Source organism: Globicephala melas, chromosome 4 (genome assembly GCF_963455315.2).
Source record: "Globicephala melas chromosome 4, mGloMel1.2, whole genome shotgun sequence".
NCBI lineage: Eukaryota > Metazoa > Chordata > Mammalia > Artiodactyla > Delphinidae > Globicephala > Globicephala melas.
This window is the reverse complement of record NC_083317.1, coordinates 108,389,104-108,409,520: the sequence shown is the minus strand read 5'-3', so window position 1 is coordinate 108,409,520 and position 20,417 is coordinate 108,389,104. Positions and strand designations below refer to the sequence as shown.

The window sequence follows — 20,417 nt, the reverse complement described above, 5'->3', positions numbered from 1 at the left end:
AAAGCATATGTGCATGTTTATGATATCAATTTTTAAAAATTTTAGTTCTTCCTTCCTCTGACTTGAGGCTGAAGCTCTCAAAAACAAAAAAAGTTACTTATAACATATTATTATATGATTGTTGTTCACTATTGCCAACAAAAAGAAATGTCACTCACCATCTGGTTCTACAAGAATGAAGTTCACTAGCCACTGTAGTCACTAACCTTTAACACACCCTGAAAGGAATTCAGGGTGGAGATCAGAAATGAGGCACTCTATGCTCTGGGAAAACTGGCAGAACAGGCCTTCTCATAGTGAAATATTTTCAGGAGAAAATTTTATGAACCAAATTTCTTGCACCTTCACTTACCTAGAAAAGCACTAAAATCATTAACGGAGACATCTGCTCCTTGTGACTAGCAGCAATCTTCTACTGAGATGTGTGCTTGATTGCATATACCTCTTTGCCAAAATCACACATGTACTGACCTCCCCACCTTACCTCTTCTGAGTGCTTCCTCAGAACTCTCTGAAGGGCTGTCTCCCGGGCTATAGTCTATAGTCTTCAGTAACTCCCCAAATATAACTGAACTCAGAGCTCTCACATTGTGCTTTGTTTTTCCTTTCAGTTGACACCATCAATCCATTTTTGTTCCTTTGCTGGTATCCTGTTTTTCCATTTGGAAGCTTGTGGAGTTTTCTTTTTTTTTTCAGAGTTCAGAATTTTCACCAGAATGTGTGAAGGTATGTGCATGTATGTTTTTCTGTTAATCTTATTCAACATTTATTAGGCCTTTTTGAAGAAAGTTCCAAATCTTTCATGAATTAAGGGAAATTTTCTTTTATAATATATTTGATTTTTCCTTTTTTTCTTTCCTCTTCATTAACTCCTCCTGGAAATCCTAGTAAACTTTTAGTTTGTTTACTGGACTTATCTCTTTAGTCTTCTCTTACAACTTTCCCTTTTCTGTTTTGCTTTATGTTATTATAAACTTCCAAACTAGGTCTGTCCAAAACAAATTGGAATTGTATAGTTAAAATTTGTGCATTTTGCCAGGGGTTAGGGAGAGGGAGGAATGAGAAAGGGGAGCACAGATAATGTTTAGCGAAGTGAAAATACTCTGTATGACACCATAGTGATAGTTATATGTCATTATGTATTTGTCCAAACCCACAGAATGTATGACATCAATGTAAACTATGAACTTTGGGTGATAATGATATGTCAGTGTAAGTTCATCAGCTATCACAAATGTACCACTTTGTGATGTTGATGATGGGGGAGGCTGTGCATGTGTGGGAACAAGGGGCATATGGGAAATCTCTGTACGTTCTGCTCAATTTTGCTGAGATAAAATAAGCCTATTTTTTTAAAAACCTGTGCATTTCAAAATAATGTAAATTTATCTCATGAGAAAAATGACTGTAAAAAACTATTTGCATGAGGGTTGGAAGTGATGAAGGTTTGATGAATTAAGAATGGCAGATTATCAACAACTATTGACGTTTGGTGATATTGGAGTTCATTATACCATTCTGTTTATTTCATACATGTTCAAAATTCTATGTAATGAAAAGTAAGAAGAAAAACAAAACAAAACAAAAGTTGGTTAACAGCCTTAGTAGTTCTGCTATTTGGTCTGTTTCAGAAAACAAAAACAAAAGCAGAGAGAGAGAGAGAATTTAACTGGAAGGATATTGATGGCTTCCCAGAATCAGTGGAAGCCTGGGAGACCTAGCTTAGCAAAAACACAGAAACCAATGCAGCTTAAGGCTTGACAGCAGGAGTTATAGCTATGGATTTATAGGAAAATTTTGAAAAAAACTGCTCCAGGCCTGTGATCTCTGAGCTTCCAGCATTTCCTGGGCTCTATTACAAAAATTAATACCACCATCTAGTGGCCTCTTCCTAAACCTGTGTGTAGTTGCAGATTTCTTGACTGCTTTTCCAGTTCACTATCATTCATATGCTAGTGGACTGGAATCTTCTATATATTCCTCAGAATTTTTTAATTGCTTTTTTCTTGGGGGGGGTAAGGGGGATCAGGTTTACTGAGGTATAATTTATGTACAGTAAAACTTTAGTGTACAGTTCTATGAGTTTGGATAAATATAAACCATTTTCACAAATAGTTGTGTAACTACCACCACAATCAAGATATGGAATAGTTTCATCACTGCAAAAAATTCTTCTGTGCTCATTTGAAGCCAGCCTCTCCATCCAGCCCACAGTCCCTGGAAACCCCTGATATGTTTTTTTCTCCCTATAGTTTTATCTTTTCCAAAATGTCAAATAAATGGAATCGTACAATATGTAGCCTTTGAGTCTGGCCTCCTTCAGTCCACATAATGCATTGGGATTCATCCATGTTGCCGCCTGTATTGATAGTTCCTCCCTGAGTACCCCCCACCCCCCATTGTTTTTGGCTGAGTAGCCTTTCATTGTATGGATGTACCAACGTGTGTTTATCCATTCACCAGTTCAAGAACATTTGGACTATTTTCAGTTTTTGGAGATTATGAATAAAGTCACTATAAACACTTGCATATAGGTTTTTGTGTAAATAAAAGTTTCATTTCTCTTGGGCGCTTACCTAGGATAGGATTGCTGAGTTGTATGGTATATGTATATTTAACTTTATAAGAAACTGCCAAAGTATTTTCTAAAGTAGTTGTGCCATTTTGCACTCCTGCCAGAAACATTTTTCTCTGCTTATGACCTTCTACCTGTTTTTCCAATATTGCCACATTTTACTTAAAATTTTTTTCTTCTCTCATTTTATGGGATTTCAGACGGCTGGGAAAATGATACCAAAATATTTAAAATAGCATATCATGTTTAGTAACTATTTGTACTGCCTAATTTGTGAATTTTGTCTCTACCTTTCTCAATTGGGGTCTTGGTAATTTTTGTTTTTATTTATTATAATGTGCTACATATACTTTAGAGATTAACATACCTGTTCTTCTGCTGTTAAAGTTTCCCTATCTCTTGTCATGTTCCAATGTACATGGTTTTAAAAATTAGGACACAGTATATAATGCTTTACTAAATCATTGGGTACCCACAATGTGCTAGGCAGTGGAATATAGTCTGAAAATAACTAACATTTTGTACAGTGTTTTATCATTTACAGAGTGCTTTCATATATATTATTTAATGCTATATAAGGAAATTAAAAGAGAAGAAACACAATTGAAACAGGAGGGAAGGGGGCAGGGTACAACATTTAAAAGAATGACATAGCCATTGAGGATACAATATAAATTGATTAGAACCAACTAGGTCCAAGATGGCAGAAGATTCGCCTTCCAGTGGACCTTGAGCCTCATTATATGCTCATTGTAATGCATTAGCACATGCTAAATGACACACGCACCAGCGCCATGACAGTTCTGAGGCTGACCATAAAAGGCTAAAAGGCAGGCGGTGGCCCAAATCCAGGAAACCCCTGCCCCTACTCCAAAATAGTTGTAATAATCCGGCCACTCATTAGCCTATGAAATTACCCAGCCCATAAAAACTAACCACCCCATATTGCGGGTAAAAACTAACCACCCCATATTTCGGGGTCTCTCGCCTTCTGAGATGGCCCACATTCTGTCTCTGGAGTGTTTTACTTCCAGGGCCGCTGTTGCTTTTTGAGATGAGAGCATTCTGTCTATGGAATGTGTATCTCTCTAAATAAATCCCTTCTTACTCATTACTTTGTCTCTCGCCGAATTCCTTCTGTGCTGAGACATAAAGAACCTGAGCTTTATGAAGTCCTGAGAGACCAGGTGTGCGATCTCAATTAAAAGACAGTGGGTTCAAGTCCCAATCTGGGTTTTGGCTGGGTTCGAGTCCCGTTTGAGTTGTACGATTTCACAATCACCCACAACCAAACATTCTTTTCATGTATATATTGTGGACAATTAAAGGGTACAGAGAAATGTCAAAATGAACCATAGAAGGACAGTCAAAAGATGTGTTGAATTGGCTAAGGAATGAAGAAAGTTGGAGAATGAGGTAACAAATGTGTGAGTGGGAGGCTGGCAAGTGGGAGGCTGGCAGTGGGAGGCTGGCAAGTGGGAGGCTGGCAAGAAAGGAAGGCCATTCAAAGAGTTTTGGGTAAACATTCCCTTGGGTATCTTTACAATATACTTTCACATTTTTAAATAGTCTTTTGAAATGCTGCTTACCTATCTTTTCCAACAAGTTTTTCCCAGAGAAGGAATTTTACTTTGGGCAACTAACACTGCCACTAGGGAAAGAAATCTTAGGTAAAATGGGGGTAGGTTTGAAAAGGCAGACTTTGTGAAGTTTCCCCTTTCAGGAAAAGCATCTACTCTTGTAACAGTCCCTAAGTAAATTTGGGCCACGCCGCTTTTTTTTAAGCCTCAGATTTGTGGTGTCTTGGTTGAATTGAGGCTCTGAATGTAGAGCTTATTACCAGGAAGATGCAGAAGTTTAAACACATCAAGCTATTGGTTACAAATTGAGCCCAAAATATATGCGAAACTGAGTCCCCTTAAAACTGAGCTCCCCTGCCAAATTTATGATTAACCTCTCTACCCAAAACTTGATTCCCTTTCTTGTCCCACTCCTGTCCCTCTCAGGATTGAGAAGTATCAAAGAAAAGGGGGGATTGAAACTGAGCAGGACCTTGCAGGGCCCTCGCACGAAGGCCCCTCCTGTCCCCAGTTCTTTTTTGAAAAAAAGAAAAGGCTTTGGCCTCCTAGGCCTTCCCTGAGTTCCAAAGAGCAGACTCAAGCAATTAAAAGGAAGTGAAGGAAACAAAGGAAAAGCAGTTAAGAAACAATAGTTTAGTGATAAAACAGAGTCCCAGTTCCTTCTCAAGGGCTATACATAACAATCTGACACATTGCGGGCCTCTCACTGCTGTGGCCTCTTCCCGTGCGGAGCACAGGCTCCGGACGCGCAGGCTCAGCGGCCATGGCTCATGGGCCCAGCCGCTCCGCGGCAAGTGGGATCCTCCCGGACCGGGGTACGAATCCGTGTCCCCTGCATCTGCAGGCGGACTCTCAACCACTGCGCCACCAGGGGAGCCCTGACACATATTTTGAGTTGTTTTTCAGGAACTAAGACCACCACCCAGGCAAAGGATGGTGGTTACCTTCTGAGCACAAGCACTAGGCCCCAGACTGGTTGGAACCAGAAGGTTGGTGACTGAGATTCCTGAAACACCACCCTGTTACTTCACCACCAACCAATCAGAGGAAAGGCAGGTACCCTGCAGTCCTCATCCCAAATGTTGCCTTTAATAACCCTATCCTGGGGCTTCTCTGGTAGCACAGTGGTTGAGAGTCTGCCTGCCAATGCAGGGGACACGGGTTCGAGCCCTGGTCTGGGAAGATCCCATGTGCTGCGGAGCAACTGGGCCCGTGAGCCACAACTACTGAGCCTGCGCGTCTGGAGCTTGGGCTCCGCAACAGGGGAGGCTGCGACAGTGAGAGGCCCGCGCACCGCGATGAAGGGTGGCCCCTGCTCGCCGCAACTAGAGAAAGCCTACATACAGAAATGAAGACCCAACACACCCAAAATAAATAAATAAATAAAAATTAAAAAAAAAATAACCCTATCCTGAAAGCCATAGGGAAGTTCAGGGTTTTTGAGCATGAGCTGCCCGTGTTCCTCACATGGCACCTACAATAAACACTGTACTTTCCTTCACTACAACCTGGTGTCAGTAAATTGCCCTTACTGTGCGGCAGGTGAGTGGACCCAAGTTCAGTTCAGTAACATATGTACTTGTATAAGTATTATGATTCCTATTGCCAGAATACTAAATTCATGGACATTATGTAAAAAGTGATTTTGACATATGAAAACAGCTTAAAGTCCTAAATTTAAAAATTCCATGTAGGGACTTCCCTGGTTGTCCAGTGGGTAGGACTCTGTGCTCCCAATGCAGGGGGTCCAGATTCAATCCCTGGTCAGGGAACTAGATCCCGCATGCATGCCACAACTAAAAGTCCTCATTCCACAACCAAGGAGTCCGCATGCCACAACTAAGAAGTCTGCATGCTGCAACAAAGATCCCACGTGCTGCAACTAAGACCCAGCGCAGCCAAAATAAATAAATAAATATTTTAAAATTCCATGTAAAGTGTTATCATTACTTATACAAGAACAGAAAACATACTACATTTCAAAACCTGAAGAGCTTCATTTTCTTCACCCTCACTGTGAGCTATTTTATGAGTTACCATGTTTCATGCTTATATTTTCAGTTTTTAATATATGAACATGCCAATAGCAGCATTATTCACAATAGCCAAGATGTGGAAGCAACCCAAATGCCCATAGACAGTTAAAATGGATAAACGTATGTATATATATTTCATATAAAATAGAATTTTATTCAGTATTAAAAAGGAAGGCAATCCTTTCACATGTTACAACCTGGTTGAAACTTGAGGACATTATGCTAAGTGAAATAAACCAGTCACAAAAAGACAAATACTGTATGATTTGAGGTATTTAAAGTAGTCACATTCATAGAAACAGAAAATGGAATGGTGGTTATCAGAGGCTGAGTGGAGGAGGAAATGGGATGTGTTTTTTGCAGAATGAAAAAGTTATGGAGGTTTGTTGCACAACAATGTTAATATACGTAGCACTATTGAACTGTACACTTACAAATGGTTAAGATGGTAAATTTTATGTTGTGTATTTTTTTTACCACAATTAAATATATAAACACCCAGTGAATTTGTGCCATGAATTTTGTTAAGGATAACCAATTGAAAAAAATTCATCAAAATCATGGCACTGCAAACAGATGAAAGAAACAGTGGTTAACAGGGCCATTACTCTGCTTTAAAATGTGCCCAGTAATTCATGTGGCTTTAAAGATTGTTTGGCAATGTATATTTTGAATATTTAATAAACAATAAAAGGCTAGAGCCAGTCGGCCTGGTTTGAATCTCAGTTCTGTGGTTTACTGTCTATATAACCTTAAGTTAGTCTCTCTCTCTGTCTTCTCAATCATAAAAGGGCAATGAGAAGATAATGTACCCATCTCATAGGACTGTTATGAGGATTAAATGAGTTGACATATGTAAGGAATTTAGAATAGGGCCTTGGCATATAAAGTGCTATGTAAGATTTACTACTACTACTACTGTTAAGCGTTTTCTTCATCACCAGTTTTAGAAATTTGTCAAAGGCAAGACACCAAAAATTGCATTCCTCCCTTTCCTAGAGATGATGAAGGGACAGGATTTGGCTGACTCAGTTCTCACCAGGAGGATGTCAGTTTGGCTCTAAGAGAAGGTGACCAAAATTTGAAAGAACAGTTGAGACAGAGGGCATAGCAGAGATAATCAATAAAAATATAATTATGATAATAACATTCAATGATCTGCTTTAATAAAATGTGACATTCAAAAATATGATTGTATCATATATGGGTGGTTATTTCATTACACAATCATCTGTTGCTTTATGAAAGGATTAATCATATGATTTTTAAACAATTAGCTTTTATGGTGTGTCTTATTTTTATTTATTATTTCAAACTTATAACAAAGTTGCAATAAAGAGCTCCCATAAACCCTTCTCTTAGAGCATTCAAGGTTTGCCAACTGACCCAATAGTACCCTTTATAGCAAAAGTTTCAATCTAGGTGCATGTATTTCTCTCAGCTTCAATCTAGAACAGTTCCATATACTGACCTTCATTTTTTTAAGATTACTGTAGCTGATTGTATTTTCCAAGCATTGCACCACATTTGCAGTTCCACATGCTCTTCCAGAACGCTCTCCTTGAATCTGGACAGGCCTTGTGACTTATTCCATGAATAGAATGCAGAGAAGTAAACGGTGACTTCAAGGCTAGACAGAAAAGGCTGCACAGCTTCTACCTGGTTCTCACTAGTTCTTTCTCTGTCTTGCTCTTGTGTGTGTGTCTCTCTCACACACTCACTCCCTGGAAGTCCTGAGCTGACCCATAGGAAATCCAGTTACTGTGAAGCTGTGGTAATGGAGAGACCACATAGAGACAGAGATACCAGATGGGCTGCAGCTGTTCCAGCTCTCAGTTGTTGAGTCTCCCTGTTCAGGTGTTAAGAGATGTGAGTGGGAAAGCCTTCACATGATTCTAGCTCCCAGCCTTCGAGCCACTCTAGCTGAGGTCTAGTGGAGCTGTGCTCTGCACTGTATTAGCTGACACATTAGGGCAAAGAACAGCTGCTCCTGCTGAACCTGTCCAAATTGTAGTAAAATGAATAATGCTGTTTTAAACCACTAGATTCAGGGGTGTTTGTTGCAAAGCAAGAGATAACTGGAAAAATTACAGACCTGTTATTTTTTTAAACGTGCCTCCATTTGGGTTAGCTTGATGTTTACTCAACCTTAGGTTATACATTTTAGGCAAGCAGTACTGAAGTAATACTATGGTTGCCTCATTGCATTCATCAGGTGACACATGTTGATGATTTTTTCCTAACTTCGACCACTTGAGTAACGAGGTACCCTCAAGTTTTTCCACTGTAAAGTTACTATTTTCCTTGTCTAATTATTATTTTGTAGGGAGATACTTTGAGACAATGTAAATAAAACCTGTTCTTGATCCTACTTTCATCCACGAATTTTACCATCCATTGATCAGTTTCTTGTCTGAATTTATTATTTGTGTGATGGTTGCCAAATGATGACTTTCCTTTTTTTAAAATTAATTTTTATTTTATATTGGGGTATAGTTGATTTACAATGTTGTGTTAGTTTCAGGTGTACAGCAAAGTGATTCAGTTGTACATATACATATATCCATTCTTTCTCAGATTCTTTTCCCATATAGGTTATTACAGAACATTGAGTAGAGTTACCTGTGCTACAGTAGGTCCTTGTTGATTATCTATCTTACATAGTGTGTACAAATGATGATTTTCTAACTCAATTATTCCTTTGAACTTTATTAGTTGACTATTATATGGAACGGTTTTCTCTTCATTTAATCATTTATTTATATCATCAGAGACTGATGGATTCCTAATTTAATCAGAGAGTACAATCTGTTTACCATCGCTATTTTGATATATTGTTCCAGATTTGGCCAGTAAAATCTTTTCAAAGTGACTCTGTCCCTCTGAAATGTGCCCATCATTCTCTGAGCACTTCCTAACTTCCTGGCACAAAAAGATGTTCCTGGTCACCTTGTCCCTGCCTCAGTCCTGAGATCAGCCATTTCTCCAAGAAGTCCTGGTTCTTCTTGCTGGAGACCGGTATTTAGAAAACAGTATCTGGGTGCTAGGTTTGCTTGTTGCTACTGGATGTTACTGTTTCCAGGGCTTTTCTGTGGACAGAGACAAGTGAACAGGTAACACTGTAGAGGGTGGTGAGTAATGATGAAGGGGAAAGGATTATGGGGGCACAAAAGAGGAAGAGACATCTAACCCAAGACTTCGGGGTTGTGGGAAGGGGAACAGAAATATTCTAGATAAAAGACATTTCTGTGCAAAAGGCCCAAGTCAAGAGAGATCATGTCATATTTAAGGAATGAAAGAAGTTTAATATGGCTAGAGAGTAGAGTGAGGAGGGCAGTGGTAATAGCAGGCTACAAGGTAAAGTCAAATTTCCAAGTACCAAGTAAGCAATGTTAGAAGTTTTGGAGTTTATCCTGAGAGCAATGGGGACCCATTAAGAAGATTCTGGGCAAAGTATGTATGATCAACTTTAGAACAGTTGTCTTTAAGTTTTTTTTTTTTCTAACCCACATACCATCCTAAAATGATTTTGAAAAACTATGTACTTCCTTCCACATTTTAAGTTGACATCTAATATTCTTCGTAAGTTTAAAAGTTAATTTTTTTGTTAATGGCAGATTTAAAATATTAAACATTTGAAAAAAAATATTAAACATTTGAAAGATGAAATAAGATGACCATGGATTATACCTGAAATAAATATTTTATGATATGATACTCATCAAATCTGAAAAGTCACGTAAATTTTCTCTGTGGATTTTCTGAACTGTTTCTTTTAAAATGTATTGGTCCCAGAAACCACACAATTACATTTATAAGAATCAGCATCACTATTCTATATTGCCTAAGTTGTTCTGAATTCAGGGCAATCTTCACCCTTAACCTTAATAATCATATAAAAATATTATAGGACAAAAAAAAAATATTATAGGACAGGTAACAGAAGGAAGACCTTACAGGTTTAAGATGCCTCAACTAATCATTAAAACACTTCCACTTCTGCCAGAATGGAGTAACGAACTGGATGCACCCTCCTGGAAACAACAATAACAGAAAACTCGGACAAAATATATGCAACAATGGTTGCAAGATACTGGATATCAAGCAACAAAGGTCAGATCCCTGAGAGACAGGAAGCAAAAAAGATGAGCCCTTCAATTGCCTCAGCTTACTGCCTTGAGAATCTCCAGATTAAAGAAATAAACTTAACCATATCAATAATCACATTAAATGTAAATGGTATAAACACTCCAATTAAAGCAAGATGTAATTATGTGCTGTCTACAAGGAACACTTTAAACATAAAGACACAAACAGGATAAAGGGTTGCAAAAGATGTATCATGCCAAGAACCAGTCAAGAAAGCAGGCATGCTGTTTTGGACACAGTAGATGTCAGAGTGAAGAATATTACTGGGGATCTAAAAAATATCATTTCATAACTATAAAGGGATCAATAATGATTCTAAACATTTATGATCCTAAAAACAGAGCTTCAAAATACACAAAGCAAAAACTGATAGAACTGTAAGGAGAAACTGATAAAATCACAATTACCGTTGGAAATTTTAGTGACCCTCTTTCAATAATTGATATAAAATGAACAGGAATTTAACAAGAATAATCTTGAACAACGTTTTGTTTCAGACTTGAGTTGGGACCCACTATGACATTTAACATCTAACTGAGGTTGGATACAGTGATAGGGACCTGGAGCTCAGAAGAGAGAGCTGTCATGACATACAGCCTATTAAGGGGTTTTTAAGCAACTCTCTCTCTCTCTCTCTCTCTCTCTCTCTATATATATATATATATATATTTTTTTTTTTGGTACGCGGGCCTCTCACTGTTGTGGCCTCTCCCGTTGAGGAGCACAGGCTCCGGACGCGCAGGCTCAGCGGCCATGGCTCACGGGCCCAGCCGCTCCGCGGCACGCGGGATCTTCCCGGACCGGGGCACGAACCCGTGACCCCTGCATCGGCAGGCGGACTCTCAACCACTGCGCCACCAGGGAAGCCCGCAAGTTTATATTTTTAAATAAGTGCCCCCAGGGAAACACAGGTGAAGAATAAGATGAGAAGAGGGCTAGGAATGGAAATACTGAAGAAAACCAATACTTACGTTTCCTCCTATAGGAAAGATATACAAAGAGGGACAAGAAATGTGATGGAGAAAAATCATGGAGGTAAAAAGACACCTCTATGGTGCCCTGTAAGGACATACAGTTTCAAGAAGGAGGAAGGGGTGAATAGAGTCAAAAGCTTCAGAAGACTTAAGCTATAAGGATTCTGGTACATGCTGACATTCTTAGCTGTAAACACAAGTGACTACTAGAATATATTTAAATTAGGCATTATCTAATACAGATGGGGTTTAGCCAATCCTTAATGCCGGCACATCACATTCCATTCCATTCCAGGTGGATGTTAATGCAATTCTCCTATTGGTTACCACACTGTTCTCTGGATTGTTCACTCAGACCTATCAAGAGAACACAGTCTCCATGGCTTTAGAAAGTTCAAGTATCCATTTTTCACCTCGAAGAAAGGTAAGTAAAATACTTTCCTTGAGTGTGAGGTCCAGGAGGGCCTTGGGCCTTTTGATCCTGTAAATATTTTACTAACAAACTGTTTATCCCTTCCCAGGTCAGGTACCCCTTACCTCCTATATAGAGAGGCAAAAGCACATAATCTCACTGGGCCTCAAATTTTTTATTAGTAAAAGTGGATAAGAACATCAGTCTTACTGCACTACTTCCACGGGATTATTTAGAATAAAATGAGTTTTTGGAAGTCAGGGCAGTCTCACTCTAGCTCCTTAATACCTGGACTAGAGCTTGACACACAGCATGAGCTCAGCAAATATTGGCCATATTATAATATTAACTGAATATCTGTTAAAAGGCTTTGTAAACGGAAAGCCGCCCCAAGTGTTATTATTTATTCCCCAACCCTGGTTTAGACCCACAGGTGACCAAATTCAAGGTACTGTAATACTTGCATTGACGGGTATCAGTGAGTAGCTGGAGAGACTACAGTTCCTCCCTTTCCCACAAACAATCCAAATAAAAATACTGCTGTGCAAACAGAGCTCTACTCCGTCGGTCCAGTTTCCCACCAGGTTGCCACTCCCAAACCCCTTCCTTTTGGAAATTCTGCACCCGCTGTAGAACTTTTGAGGGACCTAAGTGATCAAATGTCACTTTTAAGTCCACGTTGAGGTCACCACGAAACTCTTCAAAGCAGCCTTGGCCTCCCCCATGACCCGCAACCTGGGATGAGGCCGCACCACCGGGTAAGCGTTCCCCAGCGACTCAGCTCTCTGGAGGCCTCCTCTTCAGTGTCACCAGCCTCTCTCGCATTAAAGGCTGCGGGCCGGCGGGCCAACAGTAAGCGAACGGCAGCTTGGGTTTTTCTCCGATGCCGGCTTTAGTGGCGGGGGTGGGGCAGGGCGCCACCGGCCTTCCTCTCAGCGCCTGCTGCCGGGTACGGGGGCGGGACCGGGGCAGCTAAGCTGGGCGCCGCGGGCTCCTCCTCCAAAGGGCGGGCCAGACAGGGGCGGGGGCGCGGCCAGGCGCCGCAGGCCCCTCCTCTTGTGGGTGGGCAGGCCTGAGACCCGCAGGTTTCTTCTACCGGGGGCGGGCCTCGGCGGTCCGGACGGACCTGGAGGCGGGGCCGGACGCCGAAGTCCCCTCCTCCAGAGGCGGGCTTATTGGGCTGCAGCAGCAGTGGCGGCGGCGGCGGCAGCTGCGGGTGTTCGCTGCTCGGCAGCCTAGCCACAAGGGCTCTGGCTCCTCCCAGTGGCCGGCCAGTGCGGAAGCAGGAGGCGGGGGCAGCGTGAGCGCTGCTGGTCTGTGCTCTCCCGCGGCGCTGGGGCCCGTGCTCCGCGACTGCTGCTCCACTCGGCGCTTCGCAGGCGGCCAGCTCCTCTCCGCGCCTCCCGCCCGCTCCTCGACCAGGCCTCCTCCTCAGCCCCGGCCCGTGGCGTCGACCCCACCGGCCCTCTCCCGCCCCGTCTCATCTCTGGCCGCCGCCGCCGCCGCCCCAGCCCCGATGGCTCTGTGCAACGGAGACTCCAAGGTCAGTCTCTGGCGTGGGGGGTCCCTGCCTCACCGCTTCCGGACGGAGGCAAGGCTCCGGGGCCGGGGAGCCACCGCGCGGGGCCCTTCCCCGCCTCCTCACCCCAGCCCGCCAACGGAGCCCTGCGGCCCTGGCAGCGGCGCGTCGGAGAGCCTCCAGTCGGGGCCTGTGGCATGTTTTCTCCTCGGGAGCGGCAGGTGCTTTGTTGATTTTTGTCTGCGTGTCGGGGTTCCTGCGCCCGCTGAGCTCCTGGCGTCGGGGAGGGCGTCAGCTTCCCGTGGTCGCGCTGCTGGCCCCAGCCTCCCCCGCGTCGCTGTGGGGCTCAGAGCCCGCGGAGCGCGGTCGGAGGGTGGGGGTAGGGAGGCGAGCGGGCGTCTCTGTGTGTGTGTGTGTGTGTGTGTCTGTCTGTCTGTCTGTCTGCCTGCCTGTCTGTCTGTGAGGGGGGCTTCCTCAGCCCTCACCCAGCCCCTTCGGGAGTCGGGCAGCCTTTTGTGGAGCTCCCGGGGCCCGCCGAAGGCAGAGCGGGGTCGGGGCCTCGCGTGCGGCGTTGGAGCTGGGCGGGCCTCCAGTCTTCCCGCCACCCCGTTTCCCGCCTGCCCTCGGTGGGGCTCGCCGGGTTTCCCCCCTTGGGGTCCGCGGCGGCGAGACCGGCCCTGGATGAGGCCGCGTGACCGCGCGCCCTCTCCCCAAGCCCCGGTCAGCGCCCTCCCGGGGTCGGGGCCGGTGGCCGGAGGGTCGCTCACTCCGTTCCCCTCCCCCCATCCTTCTCCGAGGGATGGAGCGTGTGTCCAGCCCCGCCCCCATCCCGCTCACTCCTTATTTTTCAAGTTGGTTTGCGATGGGACCCGCTCCCGGCCTTTGCGAGCCCCTTCCGGGACGCAGGCCGCCGCCACCGCGCCCGGGAACCGGGGGGTCGCGAGTCCCGGGTGCGGGAGAAGTTAACTCAATGTGCCGAGTGGAGGGAGTAGTTTGGGCCGCCTCTGCGTTTCTCGTCACCTCCGACGCACTTCTTCAGACCCTCTTCTTTCGTCTCGCTTCTGAATCGAGTACCTTCGCTTTCACTTCTGTGTTAAAATTTTCGTTGGCCTGGAGTTCTCTCAGACCCGCACAATCAGTGTTATCAGCGGGAACCCGCGCGATTTTGAATTGCGATTTAAGCGAAATTTACCTCCCACACGCTGTTTAGGGCCCGGCTAAAAGAAATTACTTCATTACGTTTCATTCAGGATGTGTGGAACTTTAAACACCAGGTGGGAATTGGTGTTCTAAGTCAGGTAGAATTGTCTTTTCGGCAGTATTCTCTTATAAAGGTGGTGTCTAGTCACATCTTAGTGGGTCCTCTCCATTAGTAATTGCTTACTCTCTAGTAAACATTCAAATAAGTATTTGTTGAACAAATTAGTAAAGATTAAGGTAGCTGATAAACTCCTTTAAACCGAGGAAAACTAATGCTCAGACTAGTTGGAGCTCTTTCTCAAGATCATAAAGGGGAATGAAGACACGCTAACCCTTAGTTTTTGGCCTCAGAAGCTTATGTAAACCTCAACATACAGCTCTTTCCTGTACACTAGTTAACTTACAAAGCATTTTTCTTCTCCCTTTAATTTTGAGCCATAAAATCATTGAAAAGATTCATCTTTGTGCTAGTAGAGGAAATGACTGTGTTATTAGGAGGATTCAAACCTAATTTACAGACTTTGAAAAATATGTGCTGATTTGAAAACAGTATTTACACAAAATTGAGTGACAGCAGGAAGTTAAAAGATTCAGTTTCCAAGTTACCTGACTCCGGTGTACAGAACATACAGTATTCTTGCTAGCTGGTGTGGGTTTTTTTTGTTCAACTTGAATTTTAAAGAGAATCTTATAAGTTTGATATATCTGAGACCCAGGTGAATTGCTGGTTACCTTATTTTTATTTCAAGGTTCTTTATGTTTTGTAGCATAAGCAAGCATGTGTCTTCTTTTTTTTTCTTTCTTTCTTTCTTTTTTTTTTCCCCCCGGCTGTGCTGCTTGGCTGCTTGTGGGATCTTACTTCCCAGACTAGGGATCCAACCTGGGCCCAGGCAGTGAAAGTGCCGGGTCCTAACAACCGGACTGCCAGGGAATTCCCATTGTTGTTGTCTTTTTTACTTTACTAACAATTAGATGTAAAACAAATTGAAAGCATTTTCAAGAGGAGCAATCCAGGAAAATAACATTTCATCACATCTATGATTATTTCATGAACTCCTAAGGAGGGGAAAAAAAAAACCCTATAAGTAAGCCATAATATGTAAATACTTTCTGATGATATGATCAATGATGTGTCATTGATCATAAGAAACATTTAAGTAAAGAGATGTTTAAATATGGGGGGGTTGCAGAGTAAAGTAAGTGAAATATGATATTCTGAGAGGTCCACCCAGAAATCTAAGTAGGCATCTATTTTCCATAGCTTACCACTGAAACCACCTTTCCCTCTGGTGTGAAATACAGGTACTGGACCCAAGCTTACGTTGTACATCTATTGTGCCTCTGACAGTTGTGTGTAAATCTTAGTTGATAAATTAAAGTGGGGAAAGAGCTCATTTTGATTCCTGTTCTGGTACATCTCAGTATTTTTCAGGGTTTTTGAAAAAGACATTTTTGCATGATAGAAATTAGGGAGAGACCTACCTAAATTCTGTAAAAGGATTTGGGCTGTTTTCATTAGTTTTACCCACAGAGTATCATTTTAGAGCTGGAAAGGACCTTTATGAGTTCTAGCTTCCTAAGCTGAAAAAACATAGCTGGCTTTTCTTTTTCTTGAGGGCTACTGTGGTTAACCATCCAAGGCAGAGATTATTCTTTTCCTTAAACAGCTGATATAATGTTATTTAGTTAAGATCTTATCTCACATAAACAAGAGCATAGGCAGTCAGCTTTTCTTTAAAAAGTTTTTACAACTATTCAGTGTTGTATATGAATATATGTATGTAGCAAACATTAGACATAGTAACTTTTTTCAGTTTTATTAAGGCAAGATTATAAGAGTAATGTTCTTTGGACTACTTGTCAAGTTTCCCACTTTTAGTCCCATCTAAGTCTTAGACTCTTTTTTTTAAAAAACATCTTTATTGGAGTATAATTGCTTTACAATGGTGTATTAGTTTCTGCTTTATAACAAAGTGAATCAGCTATACATATACATATATCCCCATATCTCCTTCCTCTTGTGTCTCCCTCCCACCCTCCCTATCCCATCCCTCTAGGTGGTCACAAAGCACTTAGCTGATCTCCCTGTGCTATGTGGCTGCTTCCCACTAGCTATCTATTTTAAATTTGATAGTGTATATGTCTATACCACTTTCTCACTTCGTCCCATCTTACCCTTCCCCCTCCTTGTGTCCTCAAGTCCATTCTCTACATCTGCATCTTTATTCCTGTCCTGCCCGTAGGTTCTTCAGAACCTTTTTTTTTTTAGATGCCATATATATGTGTTAGCATACAGTATTTATTTTTCTTCTGACTTACTTCACTCTGTATGACAGTCTCTAGGTCCATCCACCTCACTACAGATAACTCAGTTTTGTTTCTTTTTATGGCTGAGTAATATTCCATTGTATATATGTGCCACATCTTCTTTATCCATTCATCTGTTGATGGACGCTTAGGTTGCTTCCATGTCCTGGCAATTGTAAATAGAGCTGCAATGAACATTGTGGTATGTGACTCTTTTTGAATTACGGTTTTCAGAGGGTATATGCCCAGTAGTGGGATTGCTGGGTCATATGGTAGTTCTATTTTTAGTTTTTTAAGGACCCTCCATACTGTTCTCCATAGTGGCTGTATCAATTTACATTCCCACCAACAGTGCAAGAGGGTTCCCTTTTTTCCACACCGTCTCCAGCATTTATTCTTTGTAGATTTTTTGATGATGGCCATACTGACTGGTGTGAGATGATATCTCATTGTAGTTTTGATTTGCATTTCTCTAATGATTAGTGATGTTGAGCATGCTTTCATGTGTTTGTTGGCAATCTGTATATCTTCTTTAGAGAAATGTCTATTTAGGTCTTCTGCCTAGTTTTGGATTGGGTTGTTTGTTTCTTTGATATTGAGCTTGCAGGAGCTGCTTGTAAATTTTGGAGATAAATCCTTTGTCCGTTGATTCATTTGCAAATATTTTCTCCCATTGTGAGGGTTGTCTTTTCATCTTGTTTATGGTTTCCTTACCTGTGCAGAAGCTTTTAAGTTTCATTAGGTCCCATTTGTTTATTATTTTATTATTTTTTTTACGGTATGTGGGCCTCTCACTGTTGTGGCCTCTCCCGTTGTGGAGCACAGGCTCCAGACGCACAGGCTCAGTGGCCAGGGCTCACAGGCCCAGCCGCTCCGCAGCATGTGGGATCCTCCTGGGCTGGGGCACGAACCCATGTCCCCTGCATCCGCAGGTGGACTGTCAACCACTGCGCCACCAGGGAAGCCCTGTGTTTGTATTTTTTATAGAATTTTTCCTGTAATTGATATCTAGTGTTATAGCATTGTGGTTGGAAAAGATACTTGATACGATTTCAATTCTCTTAAACTTACCAAGGCTTGATTTGTGACCCAAGATATGCTCTATCCTGGAGAATGTGCCGTGTGCACTTGAGAAAAAAGTGTAATCTGCTGTTTTTGGATGGAATGTCCTATAAATATCAATTAAATCTATCTGGTCTGTTGTGTCATTTAAAGCTTATGTTTCCTTATTAGTTTTCTGTCTGGAGGACCTGTCCATTGGTGTAAGTGATGTTTTTAAGTCCCCCCACTATGATTGTGTTACTGTCGATTTTCTCTTTTATAGCTGTCAACAGTTGCCTTATGTGTTGAGATGCTCCTATGTTGGATGCATATATATTTATAATTGTTATATGTTCTTCTTGGATTGATCCTTTGATCATTATGTAGTGTCCTTCCTTGTCTCTTGAAACATTCTTTATTTTAATGTCTATTTTATCTGATATGAGTATTGCTACTCCAGCTTTCTTTTGGTTTCCATTTGCATGGAATATCTTTTTCCATCCCCTCACTTTCATTCTGTATGTGTCCCTAGGTCTGAAGTGGGTCTCTTGTAGACAGTATATATACGGGTCTTGTTTTTGTATCCATTCAGCCAGTCTGTGTCTTTTGGTGGGAGCATTTAATCCTTTCACAGTTAAGCTAATTATCAATATGTACATTCCTATGACCATTTTCTTAATTGTTCTAGGTTTGTTATTGTAGGTCTTTTCATTCTCTTGTGTTTCCTGCCTAGAGAAGTTCCTTTAGCCTTTGCTGTAAAGCTGGTTTGGTGTTGCTGAATTCTCTTGGCTTTTGCTTGTCTATAAAGATTTTAATTTCTCTGTTGAATCTGAATGAGATCCTTGCTGGGTAGAGTAATCTTGTTTGTAGGTTCTTCCCTTTCATCACTTTAAATATGTGCTGCCACTCCCTTCTGGCTTGCAGAGTTTCTGCTGAAAGATCAGCTGTTAACCTTTTGGGGATTCTCTTGTATGCTATTTGTTGTTTTTCCCTTGCTGCTTTTAATATTTTTTCTTTGTACTTAATTTTAGATAGTTTGTTTGATTAATATGCATCTTGGTGTGTTTCTCCTTGGATTTATCCTGTATGCGACTCTCTGCTCTTCCCGGATTTGGGTGGCTATTTCCTTTCCCATGTTAGGGAAGTTTTCAACTATAATCTCTTCAAATATTTTCTCAGTCCCTTTCTTTTTCTCTTCTCCTCTGGGACCCCTGTAATTCGAATGTTGGTGCATTTAATGTTGTCCCAGAGATGTCTAAGACTGTTCTCAATTCTTTTCATTCTTTTTTCTTTATTCTGCTCTGCGGTAGTTATTTCTACTATTTATCTTTCAGGTCACTTATCCATTCTTGTGCCTCAGTTATTCTGCTATTGATTCCTTCTAGAGAATTTTTAATTTCATATTGTGTTTTTCATCATTGTTTGTTTGTTCTTTAGTTCTTCTAGGTCCTTGTTAAATGTTTTTTTGTATTTTTTCCAGTCTCTTTCCAAGATTTTGCATCATATTTACTATCATTACCCTGAATTCTTTTTCAGGTAGACTGCCTATTTCCTCTTCATTTGTTTGGTCTGGTGGGTTTTTACCTTGCTCTTTCATCTGATGTGTGTTTCTCTGTCTTGTAATTTTGCTTAATTTACTGTGTTTGGGGTCTCCTTTTCACAGGCTGCAGGTTCATAGTTCCTGTTGTTTTTGGTGTCTGCCACCAGTGGCTCAGGTTGGTTCAGTGAGTTGTGTAGGCTTCCTGGTGGAGGGGACTAGTGCCTGTGTTCTGGTGGATGAGGATGCATCTTGTCTTTCTGTTGGGCAGGACTGCGTCCGTTGGTGTGTTTTTGGGTGTCTGTGACCTTATGATTTTAGGCAGCCTCTCTGCTAATGGGTGGGGTTGTGTTCCTATCTTGCTGGTTGTTTGGCATAGGGTGTCCAGCACTGTAGGTTGCTGGTTCTTGAGTAGAGGTGGGTTTTAGCATTGAGATGGAGATCTCTGGGAGAGCTTTCCCCGTTTGATATTACGTGGAGCTGGGAGGTTTGTGGTGGACCTGTGTCCTGAACTCGGCTCTCCCACCTCAGAGGCATAGGCCTGATGCCCAGCTGGAGCACCATTACCCTTTTGGGAAGTCTGAGGTCTGCTACCAGCATTCAGTTGGTGTTCTGTAGGAGTGTTCCACATATAAATGTATTTCTGATGTATCTGTGGGGAGGAAGGTGATCTCCATGTCTTACTCCTCCACCATCTTGAAGGTCTCTTCCTAAACCTTAGACTCTTTTGGAGTAGATGTAAGACCTGCCCTACCACCTTCACTGAGATGTTGACTACAGTATATCATACTTGAGTTAAAGGTTTTTTATTATAAATACTTATTGATTACATGTGATATAGAATCTTTAATGACATCTAATGTTGAAAATTTAAATCTGCCATTTTCAAATTTAAGTTTTGAACTGAATGAAAAGATGACCTGAGATTTTTATTTGGGGTTCATTGAGAATGGAAAAACTATCCTTCTATGATAACCCTATAGTACATTTTTTTCAAAGGTCAAAGTTGGATATTTGTTTTTCCTCCAGATTTTGTCCTGTCTGTTAAGGTATTCATCTAGAATGTAAGAGCTGTTACGGGCAAAAG

The 20,417-nt window shown here is 41.9% G+C and overlaps 1 protein-coding gene across 2 annotated transcripts in view; it reads left to right on the top strand.

Annotated features, from left to right (window-relative positions):
• The first annotated feature begins 658 nt into the window (after nucleotides 1-658).
• The window catches only part of GMPS (guanine monophosphate synthase), a 117,867-nt gene continuing 98,108 nt past the window's right edge, over nucleotides 659-20,417 (top strand). Inside the window, exons 1-2 of one of the 2 annotated variants that reach the window (XM_030842403.3) lie at nucleotides 659-726; nucleotides 11,610-11,738. In XM_030842403.3, coding sequence (XP_030698263.1) covers nucleotides 11,694-11,738 — 45 coding nt within the window. In that variant the 5' untranslated portion in view covers nucleotides 659-726; nucleotides 11,610-11,693. Of the gene's footprint in view, nucleotides 727-11,609; nucleotides 11,739-12,899; nucleotides 13,270-20,417 lie in introns of those variants that run through there. The other variant, XM_030842404.2, reaches the window with a different exon arrangement.